The following is a 19,480-nucleotide window of genomic DNA, read 5'->3' on the forward strand; positions in this document are numbered from 1 at the left end:
GTGTTCTTTGGGCCTTGGGAAGTAAGCCAGAAAGGCAAACAGAGATTGGAAAAATAACCTTGCTTGCTGCGGGAGTACAAGAGTAGGTACTTAATATGGAAGTTCTCGGTTTTTATTTGTATGATGGATTCGAGTCACGACAACAGCATTTATGTTCAATTCTTAGCAATATGTCATATTGGTAGAACTTCTTTCACTTTGCAGCACATTGATAATCTTGTCAGTTACAAATTACCATAGGGAAACTCGATAATACATGTGATATGTTGACATATATGAAAGTCTAATGTGTTCATTTTAGCTCACCACAAACAAATTGTCTAAACCTAATTTTGTAAAATGTTTAGAAAAAGATGTTCCCATTTCTTAATAGGTTTTGCTCTTCGGTAAATCATTGGTATGAGTACTGAGTTTTTGACTAAGTATTTGGTCGGATATAGAAAGCAACAAATAGTGTGGTACTCCAACGTCATAGCTAACAACCATTGCATCTTTTAGATAGAAATTTCTAAAGGTCTACCCTGGAAGAAGTGGCTATCTCTCAGTTGAGCCATATGTCACATAATAGTTTGCTTCAAGTCGCATAAACTTTGTAAACAGGTTTTACACTGGAAGAAGAATTGTATTGCGAAGCAATATTTCATTTTCCAAAAATTCCCGCCGCAACGCGCGGGGTGTCATCTAGTTATATAAAATGTGGTGTCTCACTAGATATTTTGCCGCTAGGCCGTTGAATCGGACCCGTTCCAAGTCTCAGTCGAGCGGAGCTCTTTTTTTTTTTTTTGAATTGCGAGCGGAGCTCTTTAATTTGCGAGTTGCCGAGTTACCTGAGATGGAGTATTCCACGCGGATGCGCGCAGTTTGCCTGGCTCGGACCGTTTCAGCGGCTAACTTGGAACGACGTCCATGGTTTCGCCCTTGCTCGCCGCGCGCGCGACCACCACGTACTCCCCATTAATAGAGCTCATCAGCGGCATCCATGGACAAACAACCTAGCCAGAGACCCATAAAGAGACAGAGAAAGGGAGGAAGAAGACAACACACCTCCACCGTCCCACGAACGAAGCGAAACCCTGATCGAGCGAGCTCGACCGCCACCAGGGCAAATCAATGGCGTCGCCGTCGCCTTCGTTCCTGCTCCAGCTGGTGCGGTACGTGTCGTCCCTCCCGACCCACTTCATGCGGGTCAGCACGAGGGCGCTCCCGCTCCAGATGGAAGGCTCCGGCCGGGCTATCCGTCCCCTCGCCGCCGCCCCCAAGCCGAAGCCACCGGGTCCGCCGGCGGAAGGCCCCGGCGACAAGGGTGGGATCATCCATGCCGCCTCTCCCGTACCGCGCGAGCTGATGCGGGCGGCGCCTCAGAGGCAGGGCGCCGGAGGGATGATCAAGGCGCCCCAGCGGCCCGGCGCGCCGGCCGAGGGCACCGGCGGCCGCGGCGGGATCATCCATGCTGCCTCTTCTTGAACGGCCTCAAGTCGTCAACATTTTCGTGATGAGACGATAGAACACTGATGAAGATGATCGATCGAGAGCAATCGAGATTCAAGTTTCTCGAAAATAAATCGAGAATTCACTATTACTGCCGCAGGTGCATTTTCCTGTTCTACGTACGTACAGCTCGAGATGTAGGTGATGCCAGGTCAAAAAAAAAAAGATGTAGGTGATGCATGTCCAGTGTACGTACGTGAACGCACCTGCTTCAGGTTCGTAGGAAAAAAAACAGAGGCTGAATGTCACTGCTAGCTAGTAGCATAATCTGCAAATCCGTCCCGATATTTGCATCATATTAATATACTCAGCTGTTCAAATATGTTATGATCCAAACGAGTGTTCAGATATGTTGTGATCTGAGCAGAGTGCACAAAAAACTGGCAGCGAAGATGGAGGTGCTTCTGTGCATCTGAACCTTTTCGAGACTGCTAGTTAGATGATTTGAATTTCATCGGTGACTTTTGCAGTCCTGATCATGATGCGGGCATTTAAGAAGTGGTCGGGTTAAGACTATCGAGGGCCTGGATTGCAAGGTGGGAGCTTTCCTATGCACTACCTAGGACTGCCAGTTAACGATAAAGCTCTCTTCGTAGCTAACTGGAACTTACTTATGTAGAACATGAGTCACACGGTTAACCCATGACAAGCTCTCTTTTTGGTCTCGGCTGGGAGACTCGAACTGATGAATTTCTATCTCTCGAACCTCCTGATGTCTGCAATAACCTCCTGATGTCTGCAATGGGCATGTACCTCTTGCATGACACTATTCATGGGGTTATGCGTAAACACCAATCCCGCTTTTTTGGGAAGGGGTGGGAACTAAACGCAAATACCAAATGGTGGAGTGCTCCACGGTGTGTAAGCCACGAGAGTTTGGGGGTTTGCGAATCCTTAATAAGAAATTCACGAACATTGCCTTAATGCTAAAGTGGATCTGGAAAAATCTACCAGAACGAGGAGGGTCTATGGACGAACCTTCTGAAAGGCTAAGTATCTCGGCAATAACGATATGTTCTCACCGCGGTCCCTTCTAAGGGCTTTCATTTCTGGAATACCATTAATATAAGATCAAATAGTATTTCAAGTTGGGAGCCCGATACCAGTTCCACACCGGAAGGAGGACCTATTGTTTGCTTGACTCGTGGACGGGCGACGGGCCTTTCCGTGAGACCTTCACGATGTTGTTTGCGTGATGTGACTGTTGTGAAGTGTACAAGTAGATTGCCTAGCCCTTTCCATCAGTTTGGACTTTTGGTTCAAGTGGCTAGTGCATGAAGCTTAACATGGTATCAGAGCCCCAGGTCTCGAGTTTAAATCCTGACTTTCACAATTTATTCTAAAAACTATCTCTTCTCCCCCCTCTTCTCGCAGCCGCCGCCCGGCCGCCGCCGCTGCCTCTTTGCCTCTCTACACGTGTTGACTCTCTTCTCCCGTCACACGCGAGTGGGGGTGTTGTGAAGTGTACAAGTAGATTGCCTAGCCCTTTCCATCAGTTCGAACTTTTGGTTCAAGTGGCTAGTGCATGAAGCTTAACAGTGACAATCCTTTTTCCACGGTCTTGGGTGTGCGTAGCAATGAGAATTAGGTTCAAACACACCTTCGGGCTACCAGAGACAGTGGAATGGGATAACCTCTGTAGAATCTTTGACCTCTACCCAAGTTCGGCGGGCGAAGATGAGGTCCTGTGGGCATTGGAAGCCTCAGGGGAGTATTCCACCAACTCTATGTACCGAAAACTATAAGCGGGGGGGGGGGGTGGGGGGTCACACTTCAAGGAAGTGTGGCGGACGAAGGTCCCACCCAAAATCAAAGTCTTCCTTCAGAAGTTGATTAGGGGCAAGCTCCCCTTTGGGAGCAGCTAGCCAAGCGGAACGGACCTTCGGATGGGAGTTGCGCCCTGTGTGCCGACTTGGAGGACTGCGGCCATATTTTCTTCACTTGTCATCTTGACAGATGGATTGGTCAAAGTTGCAAGGAGAGACTCGGTTATGGTGCGATAAAGAGCTTGATTCAATGCTCGGATTCACGTAGAAAGTAAGAGTTGTAGCATATTCATAGGAGAGCTATGTACTTTAAATTAGTAGTCTCGGTAGTTAGAAAAAAAAAGCTTTGAATACGGATTCAAAGCATCTTGTGGAACCAGGCAGAAGCTGTGGATTTCATTGCCATTGTCCATGGCTTATCGGGCCCCCTTCGAAGACTAGCTAGCTTGGTTTACCTTTGCGACCTAGAGTTGTGCACTTTGGGATATTTGTAATAAACTAGCTATAGAAGGATCTCTGATCAATAACCTGGTTGTTGCCATTTTAAAATGTCTACCTATATACAGAGCTGGAGGATAATGGTCAGATCGAGGGACAGAGTGTTGCTGGACGCGACGCTAGACGAGATTAGTAGTCTATATAAGAGGATGTGTGCTGGAGTATGCAAAGGATGCGACTGCCGACTTTCTTCCATACTAGATTTAGATGTGCGCCTTGGCGCACGATCCCGTGAAGCTCATGTCCATTTTCATTTCTTATAACGATGATAAAAAAAATGCCAATATGACAAGCGCCTTGGCCCGTGGAGCTCGTGACAATGTTTAGTTGTGATAAAAATAGCTGCCAAACTCAGTAAAAGTGTGTATATATGGGAATGATAGGAACTACAAACAGAGTAACAAATGCAGATTTTAGGGAGTGTTTTTAAGCCGCTGGTGTCAACAATGCAGGTCTAAAAGAATGCAAATACTGAAAAGGTCAAATTCAGGTGTCTATTGAATGAATTACATATTTCTGAACAGAATTAACAAATCCGGGTTTGAGAGAATCCACCAAAATGTTACACAATCAGACAGTTTTTTATACTCGTATTCTATAATGCTAAATACATGGGTGAGATGACGACATAATATTATTTTTCCCCAATCAGTTCATAGCTACGTACCATCATCATCATTCCAACGGAGACACATGTACATTGGTTGCAGCAAACACTATGATGAAACTGATAGGCGGACCATCATCCGTAGGTCCCATTCAGTCGATGACCTCTTATGTCTTCTTGAGCTCCTTCGACTGGAGGTACCAGCCCAGGTGTAACTATCAATTATCCATTTCAATGTCATGAGCTTGTGTAAGTCTTCGCTTAACAGAAATCACAATTTATTTCCCGTCTACAAAATACAACCAGTTTATAGCTACAATCATCATCATCCCAATTGAGACGCAAGTCCATGTACTGCAGCAAACAACATGTTCGAACTGATAGGCAGACCTTCATCAGCAGGTCCGATTCGGTCGACGACCTCTTCTCCTTCGACATGAGTTACCAGCCGAGAGCTCTCAGGCCGGCGACGTTGCCTGCCAGGACAGCCTAGTTCCTTTTCTTGTTGGTCGACACACCAGTGGATGTGGACCGTCGGGCCAGCGCCTCCAGCTGTAAGGTCGCTCGCTGCAGAGCTTGGTGTTGATGTAGCTTCCTCTCCAGTGACGTGACCCTGAAACCATGTACAGACCTTGTCAGTTTCACGACCCACATAGGACAGTGTATTTCGACTCAGGAATTTAACACGTAAATATCAATTCGCTGAAATAATCTTTTGCAGAAGGATGTTATTACAGCATACAAAATCACAGGAAGGGAAGACTTGTGGAAGTAAAAGATAACCAGACACTGTCCAGTTCAGTGGTTTAAAAAACTGCAGGGAGCTTACAAAAATGTGCAGATCTTGCCAGTTTCATGACACACAGGACACATTTAGCGTATTTTATGTTAGGAGCTTAAACATACATATCAGTTCACGTACATAAGTTGAATTCAAGAATGTCAATTTAAACGACATCAGCAAAAGAGAAGAGTTGCAGAAACAAAACATCAACAAGCACTGCCCAACAACAGTGGTAAAAGAATTTAAAGCTCTTGTAAGTTTCATGAAGCAGACATAACATATACTATTTTGACTTATCAGTTAGCACAAAAGAATCTACAGCTCTTGTGAGTTTTCACGACCCACATAGATCATATATAGCCTATCAATTAGATAGCACTATGCTAGGAAACTAAGCCACAACAATAAGCCGATGGTCCATAATAATGAGAAAATTCAGGGAAAAGTGAGGAAAAGGGGACCATTCAAATCTCTTAAGCTCGAAACCCATAATAACATGATGTTAGAAAAAGGGTCTGTAATAAAACCATATGCAAATCTGAAGGGAACACATCGATCACATTAAGCCAGAGTTGCAAGAGATGAATGTCTGCAATCAAATCCCCCATGTCTCCCTTTCATTGATAATAAAGCGCCGTATGCATCGATTGATGCAGAGGCTGGGGTTCACCCCGTATCGAAAAAAATGTCTCCCTTTCACATAATATCAATGTCAGGGTCCATCTCATTCGGAATGTTCACCTCGGCGTTGAAACTGTTGCTCCCTCGCTATTTATAGAACTGCAAAAAAAACAGGACATGACGTTTCAACACTTTACATGTCCAGAAGTAGTGCCATTTTAAAAGATAAAGTCAACTTCACAAAATGCCAGTAGTCCAAACCTTGGTTAAAACCAAGATGGTTCTTGGACTGGATTTAGAAATCAAAATTTGTAATAGTTCACCTAGGCCACATGAGCAAAGCGCAAGAGAAAAAAGGTATACTGGCAAAACAAAACATGCATGTCTCATTTATTTATTGATAATTTGAGTACAGCAAGACATACCTATTGGTAGCTAATATCTGAAACAGGGTATTTAATGTACTCCCCCATATCATGCAAAAACAATGGTGAGCAGATTATAAAAAATCTTTAAGGAATTATGTTATCACGATTAGAAAAAGAGGAAACACGTTGAATTTTTGTTTGTTGGCTGAAGTGGACAGGCAACCAACACCTGGTTATCCACCATAAAACAACAACGTTATTGCCTATACTTAGCAAGTAGCATTCCAAATTGACATAGGTCCAATATAGATACAGCAAGAACTTTAAAGAACATAACTTGTATATTCAGATTGCAGTAGTGTTGGAAGAGCTAATAGAGATATTAACATCAAACTTTCCATATCTGATGAATAGAAGAATGTAACGACTTCCTGTGGCAGCAACGCCCCGGAAAGGAACGAAATCGGAGCTGACTTTGTAATCCAGATATATATGAGGCCATGCAAAATAAACTATCCGTAAACTGAAGTGATCTGAAATTGCAAGCCAGAGGTCCAGAAAATAAAGAATACCACTCTATTCAGAACAACTGAAATGGGGCAGAGTTTGCGAGAAGGATACTACATAATCAAATTCAGCTCGATCTCCGGTTGTCAGAAACAAAGATTTCTGCAGTGTAGTTGGAGAAGTATCTTTTCCATTTGCAAGGGTGTGGACACATTCATCAGAGCACAACTGACAGAGATAAACGATGAAACCGTTATGTCAATGATGCTTTGTTGTACATGAGTACATAATCTCAGTTTGCTTTGTCCAAGGTGGAGTAGGGAAAAACCTGGCAGGTGTAGCCTAATTATGAAAGTGGGGACATATCAGGAAAATTGCATGAAAACAATTTCACCTCCATGGATCCACAAAAAGAATAGGACACCAATATGGCGGGGCAATTTAGTGAGCCAATATGTGTTCTCCATGTGGCAATGTTAAAAATAAGAGCCCCGGATGTAATTCACACAAATAAATGAAGTTGCCATGGCTTAGCATTAGCTGTACTAAATAACCTATAGGTACATCAAAATCCAAGCCATTCAGATGGCCAAGCAAGGCCAAAAAATGCACAACTAAAAAGCAAGCAAGAAATTTACTTATTACCTGCAGATTGTGGATGAAATATAGTAAGACTTGTTAGATCTTGTTATATCTGTATGGGCCTGGGTACGGTGTAGTACACCGCCCCAGCCCGTATCTCATGTAAACACCACGGCTGGGGTTCTTCCAGCCTATATAACACGGAACCCGGGGCCTCAACAGGTTACACCGGTTAAACCTAAATATTTGACATGGTATCAGAGCTCTCCTCTCCCGTGACCTAGCTGCCGCCGAGGATCTCCTCCCACGATCAATCTGATCGGAAAACCCATCGACTATCTCCTTCACGATCGATCTGATCGGAAAAACCCAAAAACCCCAACAACACAACCGAAATTCTACGATCTGTAGATCGGAAAACCTCCAAAACCAAAAACCCACGATCTGTAGATCGGAAAACACCAAAAAAAACCCAACGTCACGATCGTTAGATCGGAAAGTTTGCCTCAGGTTCATGGCGTCCTCCTCGTCAGCTCCGGCTTTGGCCGCCTCCTTGGGGGCACCTCCCTCTCAGAAGCTCACCAGGGCCAACTACTTGTTCTGGAAAACTCTGGTGTTCCCTCCTCTGCGCGGCGCGCAAGTCCTGGACTTGCTGGACGGCACGGATGCAGCGCCGCCGACTCATCTGGAGGTAGAAGACAGTGATGGGAAGAAGAAGAAAATCCCCAACCCTGCCTATGCTACATGGGTTGCGAAGGATTCAACGGTGCTTGGGTGGATCCTCAACTCCCTCTCGCCGGAAGTACTTGCTCACACCATCGGCGTCGAGTCGACAGCCTAGGTATGGACAATCATCAACAACATCTGCGGGTCTCGCTCTCGCTCACGCATCAATCAGCTGCGCGGTGCTCTCTCTAGCACCAAGAAACTTGAGCTCTCCGCCTCGGTCTTCTTCGCCAAGATGAAGGGGTTTGCGTCGAAGCTCGCTGCCGCAGGGAAACCTGTTCCAGAAGATGAGATGATCGGCTACATTGTTGGAGGACTTGATGGATCCTACAACGATGTTGCTGCCTCTGTAAACGGTAACAATGCCATTACATTAGATGATCTCTATGATCAAATTATTGCTCATGATATGCGCCAGGAAATGCACTCCGAAACTGGCCAAGCAGCGGGGTTCACCTCCTCTGCCAACGCTGCAAGTCGTGGTCGCGGACAGGACCGTGGTGACCGTGGTCGTGCGCGATCACCAGACCGCGGTGACCGTGGCCGTGCGCGCTCACCAGACCGCGGTGACCGTGGCCGCGGGCAGCGCTGGGACGACCGGCGCCGTGATGATGGTGACCGTCGTCGTGATGATGGTGCTCGCTGGGACGACCGGCGTGATGGCGCGCACAAGGAAGATCGTCGTCCTGCACGGCGTGATGATGGTGGCTATGAGCGCCGCCATGATGATGGAGGATATGACCGTCGCCGACGTGGGCACGGGCGCGTTCCCACCCCCTATGTGGATGTGACGTGCCAAATTTGCACCATTCATGGCCATCGCGCCTCTGACTGCTGGTGGCGCTTCAAGAAGGATGACAGTGATGATGATGATGATTCTGGACGAGGGAAGAAGGGTGCCCATGCTGCATCCTATGGCGTCGACAACAATTGGTACTCCGATACTGGAGCCACTGATCACATTACAAGCGAATTGAACAAACTCAACACCTCTGAAAAGTACAAGGGCCGAGACTGCGTTCACACCGCCGATGGAAATGGTATGGCTATATCACATGTTGGTCAATCCTTGTTGCATACTCCTCATAGTACATTGCATTTAAACAATATCCTTCATGTCCCAAATGCTTCCAAAAATCTTGCATCCGTTCATAGACTTTGCCTTGATAATAATATCTATATTGAATTTCACGCATGGTTCTTTTTGATTAAGGATCAGGCAACGCGAAGAACTCTGTTTAAGGGACCATGCCATGGTGGTCTCTACCCGCTAGTGCCTTTGTCTACTGGATCATCCAAGCAAGCCTTCATTACAATAAAGCCTTCTTCATCTACATGGCATCGCCGTTTAGGACATCCATCCTCCTTTGTGGTTCAACAGATTGTTAGGAAAAATCAGCTTGCATACACTCCTGAAATAAATCCTTATGTTTGTGATTCGTGTCAATTAGCTAAGAGTCACCAGCTGCCTTATCCTGTGTCTACCAGTGTGTCCACGGTTCCTTTTGAACTTGTGTTCTCTGATGTATGGGGTCCAGCACCTGCCTCTGTAAGCAAACACTCATACTATATAAGCTTTATCGATGATTTTAGCAAGTTTTCATGGATCTACTTGCTTAAAAAGCGTTCTGATGTTTTTCAAGTTTTCCTTAACTATCAAGCTTTTGTTGAGCGCAAGTTTGGTAGGAAAATCATTACTATGCAAACAGATTGGGGAGGCGAGTATGAGAAACTTAATGGCTATTTCCAGAAAATTGGCATTACTCATCATGTGTCTTGTCCTCATGCTCACCAACAAAATGGCTCCGCTGAACGCAAACACCGTCATATTGTGGAAGTAGGTCTCTCTCTTCTTGCACATGCATCCATGCCACTTAAGTTTTGGGATGAAGCCTTCCTTACAGCCACCTTTCTAATCAATCTCCTCCCTAGCAAAGTAATCAACTCAGAAACCCTTGTTGAACGCCTCCTACATACTAAACCAAACTATGACTCTCTTCGGATATTTGGGTGTGCTTGTTGGCCCAATCTTCGTCCTTACAATAAAAGAAAGCTTGCATATAGATCTACACAATGTGTGTTCCTTGGATACAGTCCCCTTCATAAAGGTGTGAAATGCCTTGACATCACCACTGGTCGCGTGTATATTTCTCGAGATGTTGTCTTTGATGAGAATGTTTTTCCTTTTGCTTCCCTGCATCCAAATGCTGGTAGACGTCTTAGCCAAGATATTCTTCTCCTACCCACAGAACATAATGCATGTACTCATGAGGATATTCAACATGATGATCATATGTCTTTGCCTAATATTCCTGTTGTTACTAATACTACACAGGGAACACCTCTCTTGGCTGAAACTACAATCAACAGTGAAGATTCTGGTGAAAATTTGAGTGAAAACGGTGAAGAAACGAGTCAGAATAGCCATTTTCCTCAATCTGGCGACACAAATCACCTGGACAGCGATCCCGAGGAGGATCCTGCCCAGTCTGACGGCTTCGATCCCGAGGAGGACCCGCCTTCTGCTGATGATGCTGCTCCTGAGGGCGAGCAGGGCGACCAGAGGTCCCCTGCTGTGTCTCCACCTCTGCGCGTGTACACGCGTCGCCGACGGTCACCGTCGCGGGCCCCTCCACGCACGCTCTCTCCGACACGAGCTTCGTCGTCAACTGGCAGCGCCCAGGCTTCTTCTCCCATTGGTCCGTCACGGGATCTAGCTGTGACGAGGCCTGCTGTGGGGTCTGGTGCTGTTCCCAGTCAGCCCACTGGATCTTCTGTGCCAAATACAGCTGCAGCTGCTCCTGTGTCTGGAATCCAAACTAGACTTCAAAAAGGTATTCAAAACCCAAAAGTTTATAAAGATGGAACTGTTCGCTATGGAATGCTTGTGTCTGCAGAGGAGCCTCGCTCTCTCACTGAAGCTCTTGCTGATCCGAATTGGTGCAAAGCAATGGAGGAGGAACATGATGCATTGCTTCACAACAAGACCTGGCATTTGGTGCCACCTATCTACAATAAAAATGTGATTGATTGCAAATGGGTGTATCGCATCAAGAGACGTGCTGACGGAACCATTGACAGGTATAAAGCTCGCCTTGTTGCAAAGGGTTTTAGGCAAAGATATGGTATTGATTATGAGGACACTTTTAGCCCTGTTGTTAAAGCAGCCACTATAAGAACTGTCTTAGCTATTTCAGTCTCCAGAGGTTGGCATTTGAGGCAGCTAGATGTCAAGAATGCGTTTCTACATGGTGTTCTGGAAGAGGAGGTTTATATGAGACAGCCACCTGGGTTTGAAAATCCAAAAGCCCCTGGTTTTGTGTGCAAATTAGACAAAGCTCTCTATGGTCTTAAACAAGCCCCTCGAGCATGGTATTCTCGGCTTAGCTCCAAACTGCACAGTCTTGGTTTTACACCATCAAAGGCAGATACATCATTATTTCTGTTTCAAAGGCCGGGTATCACAATGTTCTTGTTAATTTATGTTGATGACATTATTGTTGCAAGCTCTTCAGATTTGGCTATAACTAGACTGGTTAAAAATCTCAATGATAATTTTGCAATCAAAGATCTTGGTGACTTACACTACTTCTTGGGAATAGAGGTGAAAAGAACATGGAATGGGTTACTGTTAACTCAACAGAAATATGCAACTGATCTACTTGAGAAACTTGGTATGCGTGTGTGCAAGGCAGCGCCTACTCCATTGTCAGTCTTGGATCCTTTGTCCCTCATGGATGGAGACCCTCTTGGTTCCGATGATAGCACAAATTATCGCAGCGTTGTTGGAGGCTTGCAGTATCTCACACTTACAAGGCCAGATATTGCTTTCTCTGTGAATAACGTCTGTCAGTTCTTGCATGCTCCCACCACTGTCCATTCGACTGCTGTTAAAAGAATTCTGCGCTACGTGAAAGATACTGTTGATATTGGCATTACTTTTCAGCCATCATTGATACGTCTCCGACGTATCGATAATTTCTTATGTTCCATGCCACATTATTGATGATATCTACATGTTATATGCACATTTTATGTCATATTCGTGCATTTTCTGGAACTAACCTATTAACAAGATGCCGAAGTGCCGATTCTTTGTTTTCTGCTGTTTTTGGTTTCAGAAATCCTAGTAACGAAATATTCTCGGAATTGGACGAAATCAACGCCCAGGTTCCTATTTGGCCCGGAAGCATCCAGAACACACGAGAACCGCCAGTGAGGGGCACAGGCCCACCAAACCCTAGGCCGGCGCGGCCAGGGGGGGCCCGCGCCCCCCTATAGTGTCGGCGCCCCTTCGACCTCCTGACGCCGCCTCTTCGCCTATATAAAGCCCCTGGACCTAAAACCTCGATACGGAAAAGCCACGGTACGAGAAACCTTCCAGAGCCGCCGCCATCGCGAAGCCAAGATCTGGGGGACAGGAGTCTCTGTTCCGGCACGACGCCGGGACGGGAAAGTGCCCCCGGAAGGCTCCTCCATCGACACCACCGCCATCTCCATCAACGCTGCTGTCTCCCATGAGGAGGGAGTAGTTCTCCATCGAGGCTCGAGGCTGTACCGGTAGCTATGTGGTTAATCTCTCTCCTATGTACTTCAATACAATAATCTCATGAGCTGCCTTACATGATTAAGATTCATATGATGATGCTTGTAATCTAGATGTCGTTATGCTAGTCAAGTGAATTTTACTTATGTGATCTCCGGAGACTCCTTGTCCCACGTGTGTAAAGGTGACAGTGTGTGCACCGTGTGGGTCTCTTAGGCTATATTTCACAGAATACTTATTCACTGTTATGAATGGCATAGTGAAGTGCTTATTTATATCTCTTTATGATTGCAATGTGTTTTGTATCACAATTTATCTATGTGCTACTCTAGTGATGTTATTAAAGTAGTTTTATTCCTCCTGCACGGTGTAATGGTGACAGTGTGTGCATCCGTGTTAGTACTTGGCGTATGCTATGATCGTGATCTCTTGTAGATTGTGAAGTTAACTATTGCTATGATGGTATTGATGTGATCTATTCCTCCTACATAGTGTGAAGGTGACAGTGTGCATGCTATGTTAGTACTTGGTTTAGTCGTATTGATCTTTCATGCACTCTAAGGTTATTTAAATATGAACATTGAATTGTGGAGCTTGTTAACTCCGGCATTGAGGGTTCGTGTAATCCTACGAAATGGTGTTCATCATCCAACAAGAGTGTAGAGTATGCATTTATCTATTCTGTTATGTGATCAATGTTGAGAGTGTCCACTAGTGAAAGTATGATCCCTAGGCCTTGTTCCTAAATACTGCTATCACTGCTTGTTTACTGTCCTGGGCAAAGCACTTTTCTGGTGCCGTTGCTACTGCTCATACTTATTCATACCACCTGTATTTCACTATCTCTTCGCCGAACTAGTGCACCTATTAGGTGTGTTGGGGACACAAGAGACTTCTTGCTTTGTGGTTGCAGGGTTGCATGAGAGGGATATCTTTGACCTCTTCCTCCCTGAGTTCGATAAACCTTGGGTGATCCACTTAAGGGAAACTTGTTGCTGTTCTACAAACCTCTGCTCTTGGAGGCCCAACACTGTCTACAGGAAAAGGAGGGGGCGTAGACATCAAGCTATTTTCTGGCGCCGTTGCCGGGGAGGAAAGGTAAAAGGTACTCACACTCCGGATCTCGGCTACTAAGCTATTTTCCGCCGTTGTAAGTACTCGAAGCTATTTCCTTTAGATCCTGCAATTGCATCTTTTTGTTTCTTGTTTACACTAGTTAGGCATAATGGAAAACAACAAAAATATGAGAGATCTTTATGAACTTTATCTTGAATTAGGACATGATGTGTTTGAAGAGAGAATTAAAAAACCCATGGAACTTTATATGCATGCTAATGGGAATGTTATTAATATGAATGCTTTGAACACCATTGTTGCTAATGATATGGAAAGTTCTAAGCTTGGGGAAGCTGGCTTTGATGAGCATGATCTTTTTAGTCCCCCAAGCATTGAGGAGAAAATTTACTTTGATGATATTTTACCTCCTATTTATGATGATTATAACGATAGTAGCCTTTTGGTACCACCTGTTATGGAGGATAAATTTGATTATGATTACAATATGCCTCCTATATTTGATGATGAGAATAATAATGATTGCTACTTTATTGAATTTGCTCCCACTACCACTAATAAAATTGATTATGCTTATGTGGAGAGTAATAATTTTATGCATGAGACTCATGATAAGAATGCTTTATGTGATAGTTATATTGTTGAGTTTGCTCATGACACTACTGAAAGTTATTATGAGAGAGGAAAATATGGTTGCAAAAATTTTCATGTTACTAAAACACCTCTCTATGTGCTGAAATTTTTGAAGCTACACTTGTTTTATCTTCCTATGCTTGTTACTTTGGTCTTAATGAACTTGTTTATTTACAAGATTCCTATGCATAGGAAGCATGTTAGACTTAAATGTGTTTCTAATTTGCCTCTTGATGCTCTCTTTTGCTTCAAATACAATTTCTTGCGAGTGCATCATTAAAACTGCTGAGCCCATCTTAATGGCTATAAAGAAAGAACTTCTTGGGAGATAACCCATGTGTTATTTTGCTACAGTACTTTGTTTTATATTTGAGTCTTGGAAGTTGTTTACTACTGTAGCAACCTCTCCTTATCTTAGTTTTGTGTTTTGTTGTGCCAAGTAAAGTCGTTGATAGTAAGGTTCATACTAGATTTGGATTACTCCGCAGAAACAGATTTCTTTGCTGTCACGAATCTGGGCAAAATTCTCTGTAGGTAACTCAGAAAATTATGCCAATTTACGTGAGTGATCCTCAGATATGTACGCAACTTTCATTCAATTTGAGCATTTTCATTTGAGCAAGTCTGGTGCCTCAATAAAATTCATCTTTACGGACTGTTCTGTTTTGACAGATTCTGCCTTTTATTTCGCATTGCTTCTTTTGCTATGTGGGATGGATTTCTTTGTTCCATTGACTTCCAGTAGCTTTAGGCAATGTCCAGAAGTGTTAAGAATGATTGTGTCACCTCTGAACATGTGAGTTTTTGATTATGCACTAACCCTCTAATGAGTTTGTTTCGAGTTTGGTGTGGAGGAAGTTTTCAAGGGTCAAGAGAGGAGGATGATATACTATGATCAAGAAGAGTGAAAAGTCTAAGCTTGGGGATGCCCCGGTGGTTCACCCCTGCATATTTCAAGAAGACTCAAGCGTCTAAGCTTGGGGATGCCCAAGGCATCCCCTTCTTCATCGACAAATTATCAGGTTCCTCCCCTGAAACTATATTTTTATTCGGTCACATCTTATGTACTTTACTTGGAGCGTCTGTGTGCTTTTGTTTTTGTTTTTTTTTGAATAAATGCTTGTGTGGAAGAGAGACACGCTCCGCTGGTTCGTATGAACACATGTGTTCTTAGCTTTTAGTATTCATGGCGAAGTTTCTTCTTCGTTAAATTGTTATATGGTTGGAATTGGAAAATGATACATGTAGTAATTGCTATAATGTCTTGGGTAATGTGATACTTGGCAATTGTTGTGCTCATGTTTAAGCTCTTGCATCATATACTTTGCACCTATTAATGAAGAAATACATAGAGCATGCTAAAATTTGGTTTGCATATTTGGTCTCTCTAAGGTCTAGATAATTTCTAGTATTGAGTTTGAACAACAAGGAAGACGGTGTAGAGTCTTATAATGTTTTCAATATGTCTTTTATGTGAGCTTTGCTGCACCGGTTCATCCTTGTGTTTGTTTCAAATAACCTTGCTAGCCTAAAACTTGTATCGAGAGGGAATACTTCTCATGCATCCAAATACTTGAGCCAACCACTATGCCATTTGTGTCCACCATACCTACCTACTACATGGTATTTCTCCGCCATTCCAAAGTAAATTGCTTGAGTGCTACCTTTAAATTTCCATTCTTCACCTTTACAATATATAGCTCATGGGACAAATAGCCTAAAAACTATTGTGGTATTGAATATGTACTTATGCACTTTATCTCTTATTAAGTTGCTCGTTGTGCGATAACCATGTTCCTGGGGACGCCATCAACTACCTTTTGTTGAATTTCATGTGAGTTGCTATGCATGTTCGTCTTGTCTGAAGTAAGAGCGATCTACCACCTTATGGTTAGAGCATGCATATTGTTAGAGAAGAACATTGGGCCGCTAACTAAAGCCATGATCCATGGTGGAAGTTTCAGTTTTGGACATATATCCTCAATCTCAAATGAGAAAAATTAATTGTTGTTACATGCTTATGCATAAAAGAGGAGTCCATTATCTGTTGTCTATGTTGTCCCGGTATGGATGTCTAAGTTGAGAATAATCAATAGCGAGAAATCCAATGCGAGCTTTCTCCTTAGACCTTTGTACAGGCGGCATAGAGGTACCCCTTTGTGACACTTGGTTAAAACATGTGCATTGCGATGATCCGGTAGTCCAATCTAATTAGGACAAGGTGCGGGCACTATCAGTATACTATGCATGAGGCTTGCAACTTATAAGATATAATTTACATGATACATATGCTTTATTACTACCGTTGACAAAATTGTTTCTTGTTTTCAAAATCAAAGCTCTAGCACAAATATAGCAATCGATGCTTTCCTCTTTGAAGGACCATTCTTTTACTTTTATGTTGAGTCAGTTCACCTATTTCTCTCCATCTCAAGAAGCAAACACTTGTGTGAACTGTGCATTGATTCCTACATATTTGCATATTGCATTTGTTATATTGCTTTGCATTGACAATTATCCATGAGATATACATGTTACAAGTTGAAAGCAACCGCTGAAACTTAATCTTCCATTGTGTTGCTTCAATGCCTTTACTTTGAATTATTGCTTTATGAGTTAACTTTTATGCAAGACTTATTGATGCTTGTCTCGAAGTACTATTCATGAAAAGTCTTTGCTTTATGATTCAGTTGTTTACTCATGTCATTACCAATGTCTTGGATTGCTGCATTCATTACATATGTTTACAATATGATCAAGTTTATGATGGCATGTCACTCCAGAAATTATCTTTGTTTATCGTTTACCTGCTCGGGACGAGCAGAAACTAAGCTTGGGGATGCTGATACGTCTCCGACGTATCGATAATTTCTTATGTTCCATGCCACATTATTGATGATATCTACATGTTATATGCACATTTTATGTCATATTCGTGCATTTTCTGGAACTAACCTATTAACAAGATGCCGAAGTGCCGATTCTTTGTTTCTGCTGTTTTTGGTTTCGTAAATCCTAGTAACGAAATATTCTCGGAATTGGACGAAATCAACGCCCAGGTTCCTATTTTGCCCGGAAGCATCCGAACACACGAGAACCGCGGAGGGGGCACAGGCCCACCAAACCCTAGGCCGGCGCGGCCAGGGGGGCCCGCGCCCCCCTATAGTGTCGGCGCCCCTTCGACCTCCTGACGCCGCCTCTTTGCCTATATAAAGCCCCTGGACCTAAAACCTCGATACGGAAAAGCCACGGTACGAGAAACCTTCCAGAGCCGCCGCCATCGCGAAGCCAAGTTCTGGGGGACAGGAGTCTCTGTTCCGGCACGCCGCCGGGACGGGGAAGTGCCCCCGGAAGGCTCCTCCATCGACACCACCGCCATCTCCATCAACGCTGCTGTCTCCCATGAGGAGGGAGTAGTTCTCCATCGAGGCTCGAGGCTGTACCGGTAGCTATGTGGTTAATCTCTCTCCTATGTACTTCAATACAATAATCTCATGAGCTGCCTTACATGATTGAGATTCATATGATGATGCTTGTAATCTAGATGTCGTTATGCTAGTCAAGTGAATTTTACTTATGTGATCTCCGGAGACTCCTTGTCCCACGTGTGTAAAGGTGACAGTGTGTGCACCGTGTGGGTCTCTTAGGCTATATTTCACAGAATACTTATTCACTGTTATGAATGGCATAGTGAAGTGCTTATTTATATCTCTTTATGATTGCAATGTGTTTTGTATCACAATTTATCTATGTGCTACTCTAGTGATGTTATTAAAGTAGTTTTATTCCTCCTGCACGGTGTAATGGTGACAGTGTGTGCATCCGTGTTAGTACTTGGCGTATGCTATGATCGTGATCTCTTGTAGATTGTGAAGTTAACTATTGCTATGATGGTATTGATGTGATCTATTCCTCCTACATAGTGTGAAGGTGACAGTGTGCATGCTATGTTAGTACTTGGTTTAGTCGTATTGATCTTTCATGCACTCTAAGGTTATTTAAATATGAACATTGAATTGTGGAGCTTGTTAACTCCGGCATTGAGGGTTCGTGTAATCCTACGCAATGGTGTTCATCATCCAACAAGAGTGTAGAGTATGCATTTATCTATTCTGTTATGTGATCAATGTTGAGAGTGTCCACTAGTGAAAGTATGATCCCTAGGCCTTGTTCCTAAATACTGCTATCACTGCTTGTTTACTGTCCTGGGCAAAGCACTTTTCTGGTGCCGTTGCTACTGCTCATACTTATTCATACCACCTGTATTTCACTATCTCTTCGCCGAACTAGTGCACCTATTAGGTGTGTTGGGGACACAAGAGACTTCTTGCTTTGTGGTTGCAGGGTTGCATGAGAGGGATATCTTTGACCTCTTCCTCCCTGAGTTCGATAAACCTTGGGTGATCCACTTAAGGGAAACTTGCTGTTATTCTACAAACCTCTGCTCTTGGAGGCCCAACACTGTCTACAGGAAAAGGAGGGGGCGTAGACATCAATCATCATCTACACTCTTGAGTGGTTTTTCTGATGCTGATTGGGCTGGTTGCCTTGATGATAGAAGATCTACAGGAGGCTTTGCAATCTTTGTAGGACCAAATTTGATCTCCTGGAGTGCCAGAAAACAAGCTACAGTTTCAAGGTCAAGTACAGAAGCTGAATATAAAGCATTGGCCAATGCAACTGCAGAAATGATTTGGATAGAAGCACTGCTTAGAGAGCTTGGAGTTCAATTAAAGGAAAAAACCATGTTTATGGTGTGACAACCTTGGTGCTACTTATCTTTCTGCAAATCCAGTCTTTCATGCACGTACTAAACATATTGAGATTGATTTTCATTTTGTCAGAGAACGAGTGGCAAACAAGAAGGTAAGAGTAAAATTTGTGTCTAGCAAGGATCAAGTAGCTGATGGATTTACTAAAGCTCTTCCAGTTAAGAATCTTCATGAGTTTAGACGTAATCTAAATCTCCTTCGTAGTTTAGATTAAGGGGGGCTGTTAGATCTTGTTATATCTGTATGGGCCTGGGTACGGTGTAGTACACCGTCCCAGCCCGTATCTCATGTAAACACCACGGCTGGGGTTCTTCCAGCCTATATAACACGGAACCCGGGGCCTCAACAGATTACACCGGTTAAACCTAAATATTTGACAAGACTTACTATATTCCATCAATTCTGAGTAAACTCATGACAGATAATTTTCAAAACTAAAGAAACATGGCACAAGAGGGACCTTTCATTGCCTTAGGTCCATAACATCGAATCTTGGAAGTTCAAATCA

The 19,480-nt window shown here is 43.8% G+C and overlaps 1 protein-coding gene across 1 annotated transcript; it reads left to right on the forward strand.

Moving 5' to 3' along the window:
* The first annotated feature begins 883 nt into the window (after positions 1-883).
* LOC127326221 (uncharacterized) lies at positions 884-1,810 on the forward strand. The gene is made up of 2 exons (XM_051353085.2): positions 884-1,629; positions 1,661-1,810. Exon 1 carries the CDS (start codon positions 1,111-1,113, stop codon positions 1,462-1,464), a length of 354 nt encoding a protein of 117 aa, XP_051209045.1. The 5' UTR covers positions 884-1,110; the 3' UTR covers positions 1,465-1,629; positions 1,661-1,810.
* Positions 1,811-19,480: the final 17,670 nt, after the last annotated feature.

Source organism: Lolium perenne, chromosome 7 (assembly GCF_019359855.2).
Source record: "Lolium perenne isolate Kyuss_39 chromosome 7, Kyuss_2.0, whole genome shotgun sequence".
NCBI classification, from domain to species: domain Eukaryota; kingdom Viridiplantae; phylum Streptophyta; class Magnoliopsida; order Poales; family Poaceae; genus Lolium; species Lolium perenne.